Source organism: Hemicordylus capensis, chromosome 4, assembly GCF_027244095.1.
Source record: "Hemicordylus capensis ecotype Gifberg chromosome 4, rHemCap1.1.pri, whole genome shotgun sequence".
Lineage (NCBI taxonomy): Eukaryota > Metazoa > Chordata > Lepidosauria > Squamata > Cordylidae > Hemicordylus > Hemicordylus capensis.
Window position 1 is genome coordinate 261,490,538 of NC_069660.1, and position 16,126 is coordinate 261,506,663.

Here is a 16,126-nt window from a genome sequence, read left to right on the forward strand (position 1 = left end):
AGGTAGAAATGGTATTGGAGAAGATGTGCTGGATATTCCTACTTTTGCCATTGTGATGGAGCCAGTGTTCCCTCTAAGGTGTGCACATACCCTTTGACAGAGTGGGGAGGAACAGCATGTTCCTGATCTTCAAGCTGGCTTCAATCTACTCCTTCAGGAGCAGTTTCCTCTATGTATACTCCCCTGCTCTGTTATCAGAGAAATTTAAGTTGTTCAAAATGGTTTGGAAATGCTGTTCCTCCAAAACCAAAAATCTCAAATGTGCCTAACATCCAGGCCAGCGTCTGCATCTGTACCTTTGGCACAATTACCCATTTGGGAGTACTTTCCCTTTTGTCTGCCTTGACAGAACTGCCATTCTTGCAAGATATCAGCTTCTGCACACTACCTGGCTTTTGCCTTAGTAAAGTTTTACCTGTGAGACTTGTTTGTTGGCATTTCTTACAGCTGCTTCTTACCGCCCATTTCAGCATATTTATCAGAGGACTGGAAATTCTCCCTGGCATATTCTTCATATTTATTTCTGCTATAGTACCTGTTGAGTAGTTTTCTTCTGCAGGGCTTTCCAGTCTTGCTCAGTAGAACAGACCTTTGTTACTGTTTTTTTCTAGGACTTGCTCTTGGGTCAACAGCCTGGTAGTGTCAACAGACAAATTTGAATTGATTCCTGTGTTGTACTTCAGCTGCTGTTTCTACCCTCCTGAGCAGCAGTGCCCCTGGCTCGGCACACCACCTTCCATTGATCTGTAGTGCCACAGGAGGCAGGTTCCTCAACTCACTGTTCTTAAGAATTAGGGATGTGTGTGAACCTATTCAGAGGCCCCTTTTACAGGCCTCTGAACAGGTTCAAAAGACCAGCAGTTTGGAAGGTGAGAGAATACCTTTTAAGGGGAGGGTGCTCTTACCCTCCCCCCCCACTTTAAATGGGTCTAGCAGGATGGCAGCATACCTCTACTGTCCCAGTGCCTCATCTCACTGGAAGTACCAGACATGCATGTGCATATCAGGCAACCCCCTCCTCTGCCCCAACATGCACATGTGTCCGGTACTTCTGGTCTGACAGGGTAGCAGTGAGGTACACTGCTGCCCAGCTGGACCTATTTAAAGTGCAGTGCTGGCAGAAGGGGTAAGAGCACCCTCCCCTGCCCCCAAAGGTATCCCCCCCTGCCTTTGAGGCACCCCCCACCAGTTCCATGTACATCTCTACTGAGTGGCCTAGCTTCCCTCCCTTTTCTTGACCATCCAGCCTGTTGAGTCCTGAATAACTAAATGCTGGTAGTTTACAACTGGTAGTTGACCAGCACTAGCCCATTAGTCTGCAGGTGACATTCCCACTTGGTCTCGTTTAAACTGCCTGCAAGTACCATGCGTTGGCACAACAGCTGCTCCTCATAACTCACCCTCCCTTACCCACTGGGTGCTTTTGCATGTCATCTGTACACTGGAAACAATTGCTCATCCAAAACCACACACTTCCTGGCTCCTCAGGAAGGGCTTCTGTTAAAGCAGAAATGCAAGTTTTTTTCCTACTGTGATTGCTTCAGAGCTGTGTTACTCCACTATCACATGAATAGCAGCTATTGGATGTAGATCTGCATCAGGATTTGTCACCAAGGGAGGCTATGCTTTAATATTATTGGTCCCATCTGATTAAAAGCAGAAGTGTGAAAAGGGTGGGGGGAAGATGCCCGCTTCTCTAGAAACTCCACACTTCTACGTGAAATGGGAGTGGTATCAAGTCTTAAAGAGGGTCAATGATCATACCATGCATGAAAGTTCAACACTGCCTTACAGTCATTTTGGTAACTTCCCATTATCTCCTGTGGACAGTACATCAACCCAATGATGTAAACACTTCAATCCAGGACAGTATAGTTACCAGATGTACAATCCAATAACCACTTGTACCTAATAATTTTGTCTGCCTGTAAATCTAAGCATTGGGGCAGTATGACTACATTTTCAAAGCTTATATCTTAATGATAGAAGGGTGTTTAATGCTAAGTATTAGCTTGTTTCTGACATGGAAACATTTGTGCCTGTTTGTGGACCTCAGATGATTGATGTCCTCTTACAGCAGTTGGACTTAACATTTAAGTTCTAAACAACAAACAACCCAGTACTGTGCTCTACTGATTTGACTGCTAAAGTACAGATGTTGCTCCAATGGGTTTTCAAAGGCTAACTGATCTGTTGGTTTGTGATCAGTCCAAGGGAAAAAACACAACAGTCTTTTACAACTGCTTTCCCATCTTCGGCTACCTGATGAAGCTAATGCATTGCCTATACCCTGCTGTTTGGCAGGGGGAGGCAGGCAGCTTGCCATCTAAATGGTCTTTAAACTAGGGTTACTGTATTTGAAGGTAGCGGATCAGCTCTTCATATTCTAGTATTGAAGTTTCCTTGTACCTACTGGGAACAACATTTTCTATAGCAATTCCTGGGCTTTACAAGGCAACATTGGTCATAGTATGAGAACAGATCGTGCTGACAGAACAAATACATGAGACAAAATTCAGGCAGACATATTGGGTATGAACTCATTGAATGAAGCTAATTTTGGTTCCAGTCTGAGGTTTGCCTCCACTAAACTGGATAACTGCAGATACTCAAATATATTACCATAATTGCAAGAACAAACATCTTCAGTTACAGAAAAATAAGTCTTTTATTATCTTGGTATTTAGGCAAGCATGCTCAGCTGTAATTACATCCATAAAGAAATACAAGTGCATGATAATCTGGTATCTTTAGACGCTTCAGCCACAAGCAACAAACGCCATCTGGACCCCAGCACACATTTACAGGAGGATTGAGTCCATTTAAAAGTTTAAAATATTTTGAGAGCTTATATATGAGGTGGAAGGCACTTAGTATTGCTGTTTCCAGAATGTGATTTGTCTGTCTTCCCCTCCGGTGATGAGACTGCTACATGGCTCATTCATCCACATACAAGTTATGCCACCTGAGGAAAACATGTCAACATAGATTAATCAGAAGATGGCTTAATTGTAGCTCCTAATTGCAATTCCTAATGGCATAACTCCATGTGGAGTATACTACATTGCAATTTGCAACTCACTAGGAATAGTATTCAGAATTGGGCCCTTTAGCAGCCAGATCTGCTTTGACAGATCCAAGCACTTCAGTATTATCTACATACTATTTCCAAAAAATGCTGAAATTTGGGGCTCTTATGGATGGAGAACTGGAGTGGCTTTTTGATGCCCAAAATGGGGGCAATTTGGGGGAGTTTTATTCCCCTTTGCTGATTTTAAAAATCTGAAAGGAAAAAACCTAAGGGGAATAAAACTCCCCCATGTGAGATGGCACAGAATGTTCAAGAGCTCAGACAGTTGACAAGCAGGTGGGCAGAAATGATGGATCTCTGGTGACAAGGGGAGGAGGGCTTGAACAAAGTGTGAGAAATGTATCAGCCTGAACAACACTCTCTCCAGACAGTCACAAGCCCTTCAGCTTCTAAGGAGGAAATATGCCTTTTACTTTCTCACCAGTCATTTCACAGTTTTAAGTTGGTTTGGGGTTTTTTTTTGGGGGGGGGCTTTGAGAAGGAGCTGGGACTGAGCACCAGTCCCCACCCCAAACACCAAGAAAGAGAAAAAAATAGAAGTTGGAGCAGGGCACTCCTGTCTGGTAGTTTACCTTCGCCGATGGCTAAGCATGGTGGGAGAAAGCAAAAGTTAGCAATAAGGGCATTACTGCAGCATCTTTTGCAGATATATTCTTGTAACTCTTCTATTTTCTAAAAATTCTGGGGTTGTATGTCTGTCTTGTACCTACAAGACTTGGAGCAGGGGCAACTCTTAGTATCTGTGTGGGTCTGTGCATACTGCTTTGCTGAAAGAGCTTACTGATAGTCCCTCAATGCTTAAAGATTTTAGAAGTGTCTGTAGAAAAAATGCTTCATTAAAAAAAAAGGAAGAATTTCACACTCACCTGTATGTCCTTTGATTCTTTCTACTATTTTTCCTCCAACTATATCCCAAATAAGTAGTTCTCCTGACTTGCTTCCTGATAACACTGTATTGCCATCCCACTTGAAACATCTGAAAAAAAATTAGTAAATTTCTTCACTAAACGTTTTAGTAGAATGACACACATCCTCCCATTTGGCTGGTCTCTAGCCAGGCACTTTAAAGTGCACACAATTAATCTGTCACTTAAATTAGGAAAGTATTAATGCAAAGAAATAATAGTTTGATCCAAACACACTCACACACACCCCAAAAAATCCAGGTCCTTTGGACCAGGGATTCTCAACATTGGGACCCCAGATGTTATTGGACTTCAACTCCCATAATCCCCAGCCCCAGTGGCCTTTGTCTGGAGATTATGGGAGTTGAAGTCCAATAACATCTGGGGACCCAATGTTGGGAATCTCTGCTTTGGACTACTGAAGGCTAGCAAATGTCTGTTGCACTGGCAAAAGTTGCCATAATACAAATACCAGCTTGAGATTTTATAGGCAATTGAGAGATCCTGCAGCTCAATTGTAGGACTTTCTACCTTGATAAATGTCATAATGGACATTTAATCCCAATCAATTGCCTTGGCGGATGGACTAAGATAGAAAGGCAACTTTTCTTAAAGTTCTCGTAAATCATGGAGGCAAACATACTGCACAATGGAACGTCAGCCCAGTAAAGGAACTGTGTGCACGCATGTTGCACAACTGCATGAATTGCACAAATGCAGAAATTGTGCAAATGAAATTATACAAGGACACGCCCATTTCCAAAGAGCTCACTCCTGTGTAACATTTGTGCAACTTGAATGCATGGCATGCAATGTTACTGCATACCATGATGACCCCTTGTGTGGTATGTCAGCCACTGTATACCCTAAACAATTACTTGGTCCAATGCAAATAGTATCAATAGGGTTAATAATTACCTTTCCTATTGGGTGGGGGGAGGAAATTAAGGACTTCTTCCCATGTCATTTAGAGGAATATTTTGACTACCGATTTTGAGAGTAAAACTGGAATGTGGAAAAGATATAAAGCATCTTGTTCAGATGCAAGTATACCAGGAAGTAAGAATCAGCCCTGCCTGGGTATGAGTAAATCTGGACCATTTTACTTAGGAAATTGCCCATTTTGGCTGAAGCCATTTCTTGCAATAACAGTTATATTCCCATAAGCAATCTGAATTACAATATTTGTTTCTTTGTTTAATATATTATACTGAACCTATCTTGAAAAATCCACTAGTCACTATCTGAACTAGTTAGGTTAAAGGCTTGCACTGCTACCTACAAATTCCTTCAGATGGCAAGAGTTTCATTTACATCTGCTTTGTCAATGGGCATCAATGAGACTAAATTGGTTTTAGCAGTTTTTATATTACAGTATATTAGGTCAGTAATATAAAGCAAAAAACATTTACTTAGCCACTCGCTTATGGAAGCAAGTGGGAATATGCACTGCCTCTGTCCTCTTGAAACTGCTTTGGTGCACCTGGCAACACAGGAGACTTAATCCAAACTATATCCTGCAACAGAGAAGCTCTGCTTGGCTCCCCTTAGAAATGCTGGAAGTTGGGTGGAGCTGGTCTGTCACAGTGCGGTGTTTGGATGGAACCTCCCATGCCATTGGCAGGTGCAGCAACCGGATTTCAAGATGGACAGAGGCAATACGCATGCCACCTGCTCCCATCAGCAGGTAACTGCGCAGTATGAAAGCCATCCTCTTTATGTTGCAGGAAAAGGACATTTTATTTTCCAAATTTTGTACATAGTGCTTCAAATGCCTACGCCTAAAATTTAAACCCATGCACATGAAATTTTTGTTTATAGTCAAGTAAGGAATGCAAGTCACAGAGGTGTTGAAAATTCAAGATTTCCAGTCATTACCACAGTGAATTAGAATTTACACAGACATCTCAGGAGATATGAGCAAGGAAGTCTTCCATTCAATTTAGTCAGAACCTCCCTTGGTGGTCTTATGCAAGCTACTATCCGCAGCATGAGCACAGTAGTACTGGCCTACTTCACAATGTTGTAAGAAATACCAAGGTTATATATGTAAATCGCTTCAAGCAAGTTCCCATCTGTATTAGTTCATTGGCAGAATGAGTGCTGATCTCTGTAAGTAACAGCAATTCACTCCCACAATTCACTCCCACATCTCAGAAGTATTACCTTTGTGGCTGCTCTGAGGCCACGGAAGAGATAATCATCCCCGTTTGCACATCTGTCACTTTAAAGCAGCCATCTTCTCCTGTGCTTAGCAGGTGCCGGCTATCTATAAAATAAAGGAGCTGCCTTTTGTATTTAATTCAGTCATATTGTGCCAGAAGAGTCCTGATGTTTCTCTCTTTAGGATAGCATACATGCAGACCAGTGCCATGCATATTTACTCTAAAACAGCCTCCATTAAGTTTAATGATGATTATTCCCTGGTAAACGGGAGTAACTCCACAGGATTGGAGTTTAGGTTCCAATCTCATGCTCCTTTACATGGATGCAAGCCTGACAAACACAGATGGTTGTAATAGAATGTGTTGGCATACATGTGGTGTTATACTAAACACTTGTTTGCAGAAAGACCAAGTGACCATCTGCACATAAGTGCAGGATTCATTAGCCGTGTGATGAAGAAAGGCACTCAGTACCCACTAAGGGCCAGTTTGAACAATGCACCTGCCAGCACACCCAAGGATGGAATTGTCCCAAAGTACTGGAAACGTGTGCAGAGGAGTGATTCAGATTAACAGCATCTTCATGTGACAAACCAATGTGCCGAGAGTGTGTTGGGATGCCCTCCATCTTGGAAGCAACCCTGTCCTTATCACTTGTACCACTTAGAACTGACCCCATGTTAGGTTTGTGACCTAGGCTGTCCATTACACTCCACACCTCAAATACACCCCAGGTGACTTGACAGATAAACATTTGTAAACTGGCAGAGAGCTGGATCCGCTTTTTCCTTTCAGGCCGTCAATGTGTAACAAATGGTGAACATCAGTATTATTATTAATATGATGATGATGAATTTGATTTCTATACCACGCTTCCAAAAATGGCTCAGGGTGGTTTACACAGAGAAATAATAAATAAATAAGATGGACCCCTGTCCCCAAAGGGCTCACAATCTAAAAAGAAACTTAAGATAGATACCAGCAACAGTCACTGGAGGTACTGCACTGCGGGTGGATAGGGCCAGTATGCATAGGCAGGAAAGCTAGTAACGATTTTCAAGGCCTGGTTAACGTGTGGACTTCTTTGTAAGGCTGCATTATCATTTAAAGTATGGCACGGAGATTAATTGGCTCTGGTTAGAGAAGAGTGGAATGGTTTTGTCTGGCCATTAGCTATCCCTTAAAAATCCAGGATTAAGATTCAGATAGTGGTTGACACTCTAACTAATAGTACAACAAGCAAAGTCGTGCAGCACAAAGATGGCATTTTGTGCCAAAAATGGATTTGCAGAATTGCACTATAGCGCTCTTGTGCAGACGTTCCATTTAAAACGAATGAGGCATGCTTGCACTTGCACAACACTAGGCTGGAGCACAAGCTACAGATTTCGCAGAACTAGAACGTGCAACGTCACCCTGCAAGGACTTCTTAGTCAGGATGCCAGCCAGTGAGTGTAAGTTGCTCAATGACACACTGAAGTATTTCCCTGCTCATTACCTGTATTTTAAGATATAGCCTGGCGACTAGGCAAAGAGGAACCTTTCAAAGTGGTGGCTCTAATATTTAGCAGGGGAATAGCTACCTAACATTTAATCCATTGCAGCCTCCCTAGTAGGGGCTGTTGCTGGTGTTGTGTGAGGCTCTTCGAGACAGAGAACTATCTTTGCATTTCTTTTGCTATGTAAACACTTTGGAAATGTATTAAGAAATAAAATAAATACAGCATACCGGGACTAAAAGCAGCATCGGAGACAGTTCCTGAATGGCAAGCAAGTTGATGCAACACAGAAGCAGTAGTAACATCCCAGATAGTAATGATGCCTTCTTTGGTTCCTGATGCTAGCAGTGTATGTGCAGCATTCAAGTTGATTGTATTTACCTGTATAAGCACATTTTGTGTTTAATCCAATGTTCATAGACTTACTCGAGAGGGGCAAATAATTGTTTTGTTTTTTACACATCTATCTAGAAGACATTATCTAGAAGTCCATAGTTTCCCCATGGAAATTCAATTTTACTGAGTCCCATGTCCCTGTATGTTGAAGGGGCCTAGGTATAAGAGCTTTATAAACAGAGTTAATAGAACGGTATTTTAAGACCAGATGCAGATATTCTCTCCAATTACAGGAAAGTACCCAGTATATACCGACACAGCAGCTTGTTTTGGTAAATAATAGGAGGATCAGACTACTCAGATCACTTTGTAGAGAATATTACAAAAACAGCCAAGTTATCCCAGAAAATATCAAGACTGGAGAACCAAATGCTGTCAGAGAACACTTGCTAGTACATATCCATTTCCACTGAGTCTTCACTGGCAACAGCAAAGGGCAGCAATAATGTATTCCTATGGCATGCACATTTATATTTTAGTATCTGACCTATACTTTGTTGAGGAAAACACTTCTTAAATATGTAAACCGATTTTAAAACTTAGGTTTGGTACAGTCACTCCTATATCTTCATTAGGAAAAGGTATTCTAGCTAAAGATTTACTAGAGAAGTACAAACACACCCAACACAACTATGCTCAAGTCAGATAAGGTATCAGCAACAGAGCCAGTTTTTATAGATACTGTATTTTTAGCCTACATAAGAAGCTGTCATATACTGAGTCAGACCATTGGTCTATCTAGCTCAATATTGTCTTCGCAGACAGGCAGTGGCTTCTCCAATGTTGCAGGCAGGAATCTCTCTCAGCCCTATCTTGGAGAAGCCAGGGAGGGAACTTGAAACCTTCTGCTCTTCCCAGAGCCACTCCATCCCCTGAGAGGCAAATCTTACTGTGCTCATACTTCGAGTCTACCATTCATATGCAACCAGGGCAGACCCAGCTTAGCTAAGGGGACAAGACGAGCTCTCCTCTCCTACTTTCCAGTAGGCTTATGAGATCACCCAACATTCTGTTTGTGTGTCCATCCCTATCAACTTTGCAATGCCTGGACCAATATGAACCAAATCGGGTACAGTTGTAGGGACACATAGGGACACCTCAATGGCATTGTTTGTGATGTCATCCACCCCAATCCAGGATGACGGATGTGTAAATTTTTGAGGCACAAGTGGGCTAACTTGCGAACTGCCTAACCAATTTGAACCAAATTTGCTACAGCTGTAGGGACACATAGTGATGCCCAAATGGCATGGTGAGTGGTGATGTCATCAACTCAAATTCAAGATGGCAGCTATGTGAACATCTGAGGCCCAAGCGGGCTAATTCGTGGACTGCCTAACCCATTTCAACCAAATTGGGCATATTTGCAGTGAGTGACACACAGGTACACCTTAATGGAGAGTTTGTGATGATGTCATCTACTCCAATTCAAGATGGTGGACACGTACACTTTGGAGGCGCAAGTGCACTAATTTGTGGATAGTCTAACCAATTTGAACCAAATTTGCTGAAGCTGAATGGACACACTGGGATGCCGCAATGGTGTAGTTTGTGATGTCACCCACCCCGATCCAAGATGGCGGATGCATAAACTTTTGAGGTGCAAGTGCACTAATTTGAGGACTGTCTAATTGATTTGAACCAAATTTGGAAAAGCTGTAGTGAGACACACACAGGGACACCACAGCGGTGCAGTTTGTAATGATGACATCCACCCCGATCCAAGACGACGAACACATGAACATTTGAGGCACAAGAAATCTAACTTGTGGACCTCGATTTATGCCAAATTGCACCAAAGTCCAGATGTAGAGACAGTGAAAGGAAAGTAGAGTGATTTATTCTTACTAGAACAACCTGTTATTTTCTACATGTGGGAACTCTAAGAAAAAAAAATCAATGAGTTTGTTCTTCTGGGTCCATACTTTAGCAATAGAAATGGCAATATTTACAAAGATATTCATGGGGCAGACTATCATTTTATTCAGAGACTGCATCGGTGCTTTGAAGGCTCTCAATTTGATACGGCATTTGTAGAAGTGAAGAGGGAATTCTAAGGCATTGCTTTGAAACTGACCAAACTTTAATTCCTCTCTGCCACTTCCCAAGAAGGCAATGCTACCAGCAGCAAGGGAGAAGCTGATTTTCCCTATTCATTTCTAAACGGACTTCCAGCAGGATTTCCCCCTCCCCAACCTCTTCCCCAAGAAAGGCATAGGGCATCTTGGGAACAGTAGTCTTTTCCAGGGCTGCAGATACGTCTACGCCTCTAGAAAGACTACAGTTCTCAAGATGTCCTGTGTCTTTCCCAGAGCTGAAGGGAAAAAGCTGAAATTTTAAAAATGTAGTCACGGTTCCCTTGATACTGCCCTATATCCCAACTCTTTTCTGTTTATACTAGAGTTGGGTGAAGGAAAGACTTCTCAAATTGACCCCACTTTTATTAGATATAAAAGAGCCAGCGTGGTGTAGTGGTTAGAGTGCTGGACTAGGACCAGGGAGACCAGAGTTCAAATCCCCATTCAGCCATACTGCTTGCTGGGTTACTCTGGGCCAGTCACTTCTCTCTCAGCCTAACCTACTTCACAGGGTTGTTGTGAGGAGAAACTTAAGTATGTAGTACACCGCTCTGGGCTCTTTGGAGGAAGAACGGGATATAAAATGTAGTAGTATTAGTAATAATAATAATGGTCAATAACGGGAAACTATTCAACACCAATGAAACAAAGCAGGCCTACAAGAAAGAACAAGTCAAGAACCGAGCAGAAAAATGGAAAAATAAGCCCTTACATGGTCAATATTTGCACAATATAAGTGGAAAATCAGACATCACCAAGACCTGGCAATGGCTTAAGAATAGCAACTTGAAGAAAGAAACAGAGGGTTTAATACTGGCTGTACAAGAACAGGCACGAAGAACAAATGCAATAAGAGCAAAAGTCGAAAAATCCACAACAAACAGCAAGTGCCGCCTTTGTAAAGAAGCAGATGAAACAGTGGACCACCTAATCAGCTGTTGTCAAAAGATCGCACAGACTGACTACAAACAAAGGCATGACAAGGTAGCAGGGATGGTACACTGGAACATCTGCAAAAAATACAAGCTACCTGTAGCCAAACATTGGTGGGACCATAAAATTGAAAAAGAGGTAGAAAATGAAGATGCCAAAATATGAGACTTCTAACTACAAACAGACAAACATCTGCCACACAGTACACCAGATATAACTGTAGTCGAGAAGAAAGAAAAACAAGTTAAAATAATTGATATAGCAATATCAGGGGATAGCAGAATAGAAGAAAAAGAAATAGAAAAAAATACAAAGATCTACAAATTGAAATTGAAAGGCTGTGGCAGAAGATGACCAAAATAATCCCAGTAGTAATTGGCACCCTAGATGAAATTCCAAAACACCTTGAAGAGCACCTCAGCACCATAGGGGCCACAGAAATCACCATCAGCCAATTACAAAAAGCAGCTTTACTGGGAACAGCCTATATTCTGCGACAATATCTATAATAATAACAATAACGATATTGATAATAAAATTCAGCCATCCCAGGTCCTTGGGAAGGACTTGATGTCTGGATAAAACAAACCAGTCAATAACTCCTGTCTGTGTAAACAAGAAATAATAATAATAAAAAAGATTCACCCTTGAACTGACAGACAGGAACTTCATTTCAGGTTGAAGGCAGCTGAAATGCTTTGATTTGGCCCTGGTTTGGCCTCTGAAACTTTGCATGTCCTAATACTTACCTGTCTTCTTCCTAAACCCCTATTATTCCACATCCTGCATTGGGCTAAAAGAGGCTATGGAAATCACCACTACTCGTTTATATATTATATTATATTATATTATATTATATTATATTATATTATATTATATTATATTATATTATATTATATTATATTATATTATATTATATTCTCTCTCTCTATCTTAAAATAAACCTCCACAAGTTTTCTACTACCCCCAGCTAATCTAGTTATGCTGAAGTCTGAATTAAAACAATTCAGCAATATACTCTTTTAGCATACACTACATTTGCACATACGCATCTTTATACTCACACTAACATCGTGTTCCAATTCAGCAAGCAATTCAAAACGTTTCTTAAAGCCTAACAATTCCGTAGGAACACAGTGCCACACCTAGAACACAAACATTAAAAAGGTTCTAAACACACACTGACATGATATAAGCTTCCCTTTCACTCATTTCTATCAAGTCAAGTTACTTTACATGCTCCCTGAAAGCCAAGGTTAATTTGTAATAATTTGATTACTTTCTTTACATCTGATTTCTGTACTTTGGTTTAATACACTTATCACAAATTTTAAAGTGTCTGAAATATACTATTATATAGTGATGCCAGTACTCATGCCTGTACCTTATGGAAGCTACTTGAGTCACCTTGTACTCTACCATTATGTGGAGAACTTGCCACATCACTTGCTCCCATAGTATGGAGAATTGCCATGCTCTTTCCCTGTCACAGGTTTTAGGCAGTAGCATGGGACATTGCACACAATGGGAATGATCCTTGTGGCCAAAAGTCCAACATGCAGACACTGCAGGGCCCCATAAAGAGGCTATATCAAGAGACTTTTATGTAGCAGTCCTACAGAGTATGTAGGACTTTACTCAGCCCATTCAAGACGTTTTGCACATTTAAAGACACAGGATTGACTTACAGGAGTCATCCTGTATCTGTAAGAAAAAGTAAAGAGAGAAGCAAGTTATTTATTTTGCTTAAACTCCTAAACTGATGGGCAGTCAATTTTAGCCCTGCAACCCAGGTTAAATTTAACACAGCTTAAATTTCAAGAAGTCAGACAGACTAGTAATTATTTCTTTAAAAGATAAAACAGCTACCCAACAACCACATATGACTCCCATAGAAAATTAACTCATACTTTTACAGTTGAATCCCAAGAGGCAGAATATAAACGGTCATTGTGCCAGCAGATCTTGCTGACGGCATCATCGTGGCCTATTAAGGTGTCCAGCTGTCTTCCAAAGGCAATTGAATAGAAATAACTAATGAGAACAAAACAAAAGGGAATACCTCTGTATTTAAACCGTACCATTATTTCAAACATTTTTAAGTTTAATTCATTTAGTAGGGAGCACATATGAAGGTTGTGCACACAGCCGTTTCTGGGGTGGGGAAGGCAGGGTGGAACCTACCTTCCTCCTAGATGATAGTTCGTTGTGTGTGGGATGTGTTGCACGCTCGCATGCCCACACGATCCATATTGCTGCCAACAGTGCAGATCTCTAGAGGCCGGGGAAACAAAACCTGGCCTCCAGGAATCCCTAAATTCACTGCATGAGCACTGCAGTGGACTGGGGGATTCCCCCGTGAGTTGGGTACTCTAGGTTCTGGACCGTGTGTGCTTGGGCTGTGTGCTGCCCAAGCACACATGCAACCCCAGCACTGGGGTAAAAGGTCAGGTTAGGCAAGGTGGAAGCACCTGGATCAGGAGCAATCCCGGCGCTCCACACGAGCAACATCATTATATCCTTAAGCTAGCAGAACTGCAGAAGTTACCAAAGTGGTGGCATAATATCAGGTCAAAGATAGGGGCAGGTAAAAAAAACTAAATAAATCACATACATATTGTTGTCCCACGAAGAACACACAACAGTGGTATCACCTGGTAAAATTAAACACGATGACAAAGCCTATGACAGAAAGACAACAGTGCTCAGTTTGATGACAGATGTACGAGAACGTTTTAGTACATTCGGAGAAAAGCCAACATGATGACAGCCCACGTGCAACTCCCCCAGTCCGTGTGTGTGTGTGTGTGTGCGCGTGTGTGTGTGTGCATGCTGTTGCACAAGTGGGAGTATCTTCCCACTATGCCTGTATTCTAGAAGCAACGGAAAATATAACCGGGAGTTGCATTTCCCCTCTTCCAGACTGCTGGCAGAGCAGGCCAGTTTGTCTAGCTTACGCAACAGCACTCAGGCACATAGAGGGACTGGGGGTTGCACATGGGCCCTTGTCACATCCCTGCATCCCTTCTTATGTGTGTGCTCCGTTAGTCAGGATGTCAAGCACTGGCAACAACTGTCTGACGTGGCAACTTAAGAACAGTCTTAAGTCAAAGGTCACAGTCATATTGCTTAAGAACCATTTACTTCAGCAGCTCTCAAGAGTAGTAAGTTATAAGATGAACTCCTAAGATCTGTTAAGGTTTGGAAATGGCTCTAGTAGAACTTACAAGGAAAAGCACACATACCAAGTACGCAAGGTACACTAGGGGAAAACATGCAGAATTACATTAAGGTTTTTTTGACAGAGTCATTCAAATGAACCAACTGCAAAGAAGAACTGTTTTAAAGGATTCCAAGTACTGACCATGTTTGAGAAAGACACACTCCTCTGGAGAGTTTTTAATTCTGCAGAAAACATCTTCAAGGTTGAATCTAATGAAAAATTTTGCAAAGATTGGAAGAGAATTTTTTGAGAGAAGAATGGCACTGCAGTTTGATGCACCAGTGAATTGCAGCTTATTTGAAATGACCAACAAAACTCATCTCAAAATTTCCATCAGCAGAAACCAAAATACCCTACTTGTGCAACTTCGTGGGCAGATATATATAAGTACCCTACAATAAATTCAAGATAGCTAACTATCACCCATGGAGGTTACCTCTCATGGAAGCACTTGCACATATAGAACAGAGTCTGTTAAGCTTTATTTCCTTTACACAAGACATGACTGCTCAGGCAGAATTTGGGGCCCCTTAACCATGTCTTTTTTGGCTGGCTCAGTGGCACCAAGAGTTGCTTGTGCTGTCTTCTTCTGCAGGCATTACTATGTATGTGAGCCAATCAATTATTGTATCCAGCCAAAATATATCAGTTTTTCAAAGGTGTACAGCAGTCCACAACAGAGTGTATAGAGGAACCGCCCTGAACCATTTTTGGAGGGGTGGTATATAAATAAGACCGACTAGATAGACATAAGCACCAAGCAAGCCTCTATTTTAAGTCAGTAGACACAGAGGACCAGTTCAGGTGATATCTACATCCCTGAGGACTGCAGGAGGACCACCACAGGAAAAAAGTAACTACCCACCTTGAGATGTAGTAAAGATAGACTGATTTGAACTAGAAGGCACAGCAATTCCAGTAACTGCCCTGTTAAGAACACAACATTGCATAAGAACCTTTTATTAATATCTGTATGTATTTCAAGGCATATTAACGCAATTCCAGAGTTGCCTAATTTACATAATTACACAATCAATTTAGTCCTATTGCTAGTGACACCACCAAGACAAGTCAGATAATCTATTGCCAAATTCGCAGTAGTTATGTGATCTTCTTAATGGGGACCTGCTAATGTCAACTGCAGGATGTAGAATGGTGTGTACATATCTAATCTCCTTATAGAGCCAAGTCTTCTCAAAGTATCTCTTCCACCTGAAAAATTATACAGCTCTTTGTATAGCAAGGTTTCAGATTGAGACTTCAAGCTCTGGCCAGATTCCTGACCTGTTTTATACCATCTCACTCATAAGTTACAAAGCTCACCCTCTATGAATCTTGTGCTGCTCTTCCAGCTTTAATTTGTTCATGTTGTTCCAGGCAAGTGTTATGCTTTCTTCTGTCAGATCCTCAAAAGATTCTTCACCAGGAGAGAATGACAAGAAAGAGTATTCATTAAAAAGCAGGGGTGAGGGAATAGGTTTAATATAAGACAGAAGTGCCCAATCCTAGTCCCAGATATGGCTATTGTGGCTGGGTATTATAGGAGTTGCAGTCTGGGGGCCCATCTGGGGACCCAAGGATAGGAATCCCCAATAAGAAGCCAAGTATACATTAATTCAATTGAAGAAGCAGAATGGAGATGGGAAATTCGACTCAAAAGGTTTTCTCACAAGATCATTTTATGATGTCATAGCAGTCCAACCAATATAGAGGGATAGTGGGAGGGAGAAAGAGTGTGCATAGGGAACACTATGTAATAATGCAACAGCAGAACTGAAGGGGCCTAGACTTGTGAAGCATTACCAAAAAAAAAAAAAAAAGACAAGTGAACGAAGC

The 16,126-nt window shown here is 41.6% G+C and overlaps 1 protein-coding gene across 1 annotated transcript in view; it reads right to left on the reverse strand.

Moving 5' to 3' along the window:
- Positions 1 to 2,649: 2,649 nt before the first annotated feature.
- The window catches only part of NSMAF (neutral sphingomyelinase activation associated factor), a 45,091-nt gene continuing 31,614 nt past the window's right edge, over positions 2,650 to 16,126 (reverse strand). Inside the window, exons 22-31 of the mRNA XM_053251037.1 lie at positions 15,614 to 15,707; positions 15,156 to 15,217; positions 14,432 to 14,499; positions 13,682 to 13,749; positions 12,978 to 13,101; positions 12,132 to 12,212; positions 7,891 to 8,041; positions 6,163 to 6,265; positions 3,958 to 4,067; positions 2,650 to 2,965 (exon numbers count right to left, since the gene is read on the reverse strand). Of these exons, the coding sequence (XP_053107012.1) occupies positions 2,871 to 2,965; positions 3,958 to 4,067; positions 6,163 to 6,265; positions 7,891 to 8,041; positions 12,132 to 12,212; positions 12,978 to 13,101; positions 13,682 to 13,749; positions 14,432 to 14,499; positions 15,156 to 15,217; positions 15,614 to 15,707 (956 nt within the window). The 3' untranslated portion in view covers positions 2,650 to 2,870. The remainder of the gene's footprint in view (positions 2,966 to 3,957; positions 4,068 to 6,162; positions 6,266 to 7,890; positions 8,042 to 12,131; positions 12,213 to 12,977; positions 13,102 to 13,681; positions 13,750 to 14,431; positions 14,500 to 15,155; positions 15,218 to 15,613; positions 15,708 to 16,126) is intronic.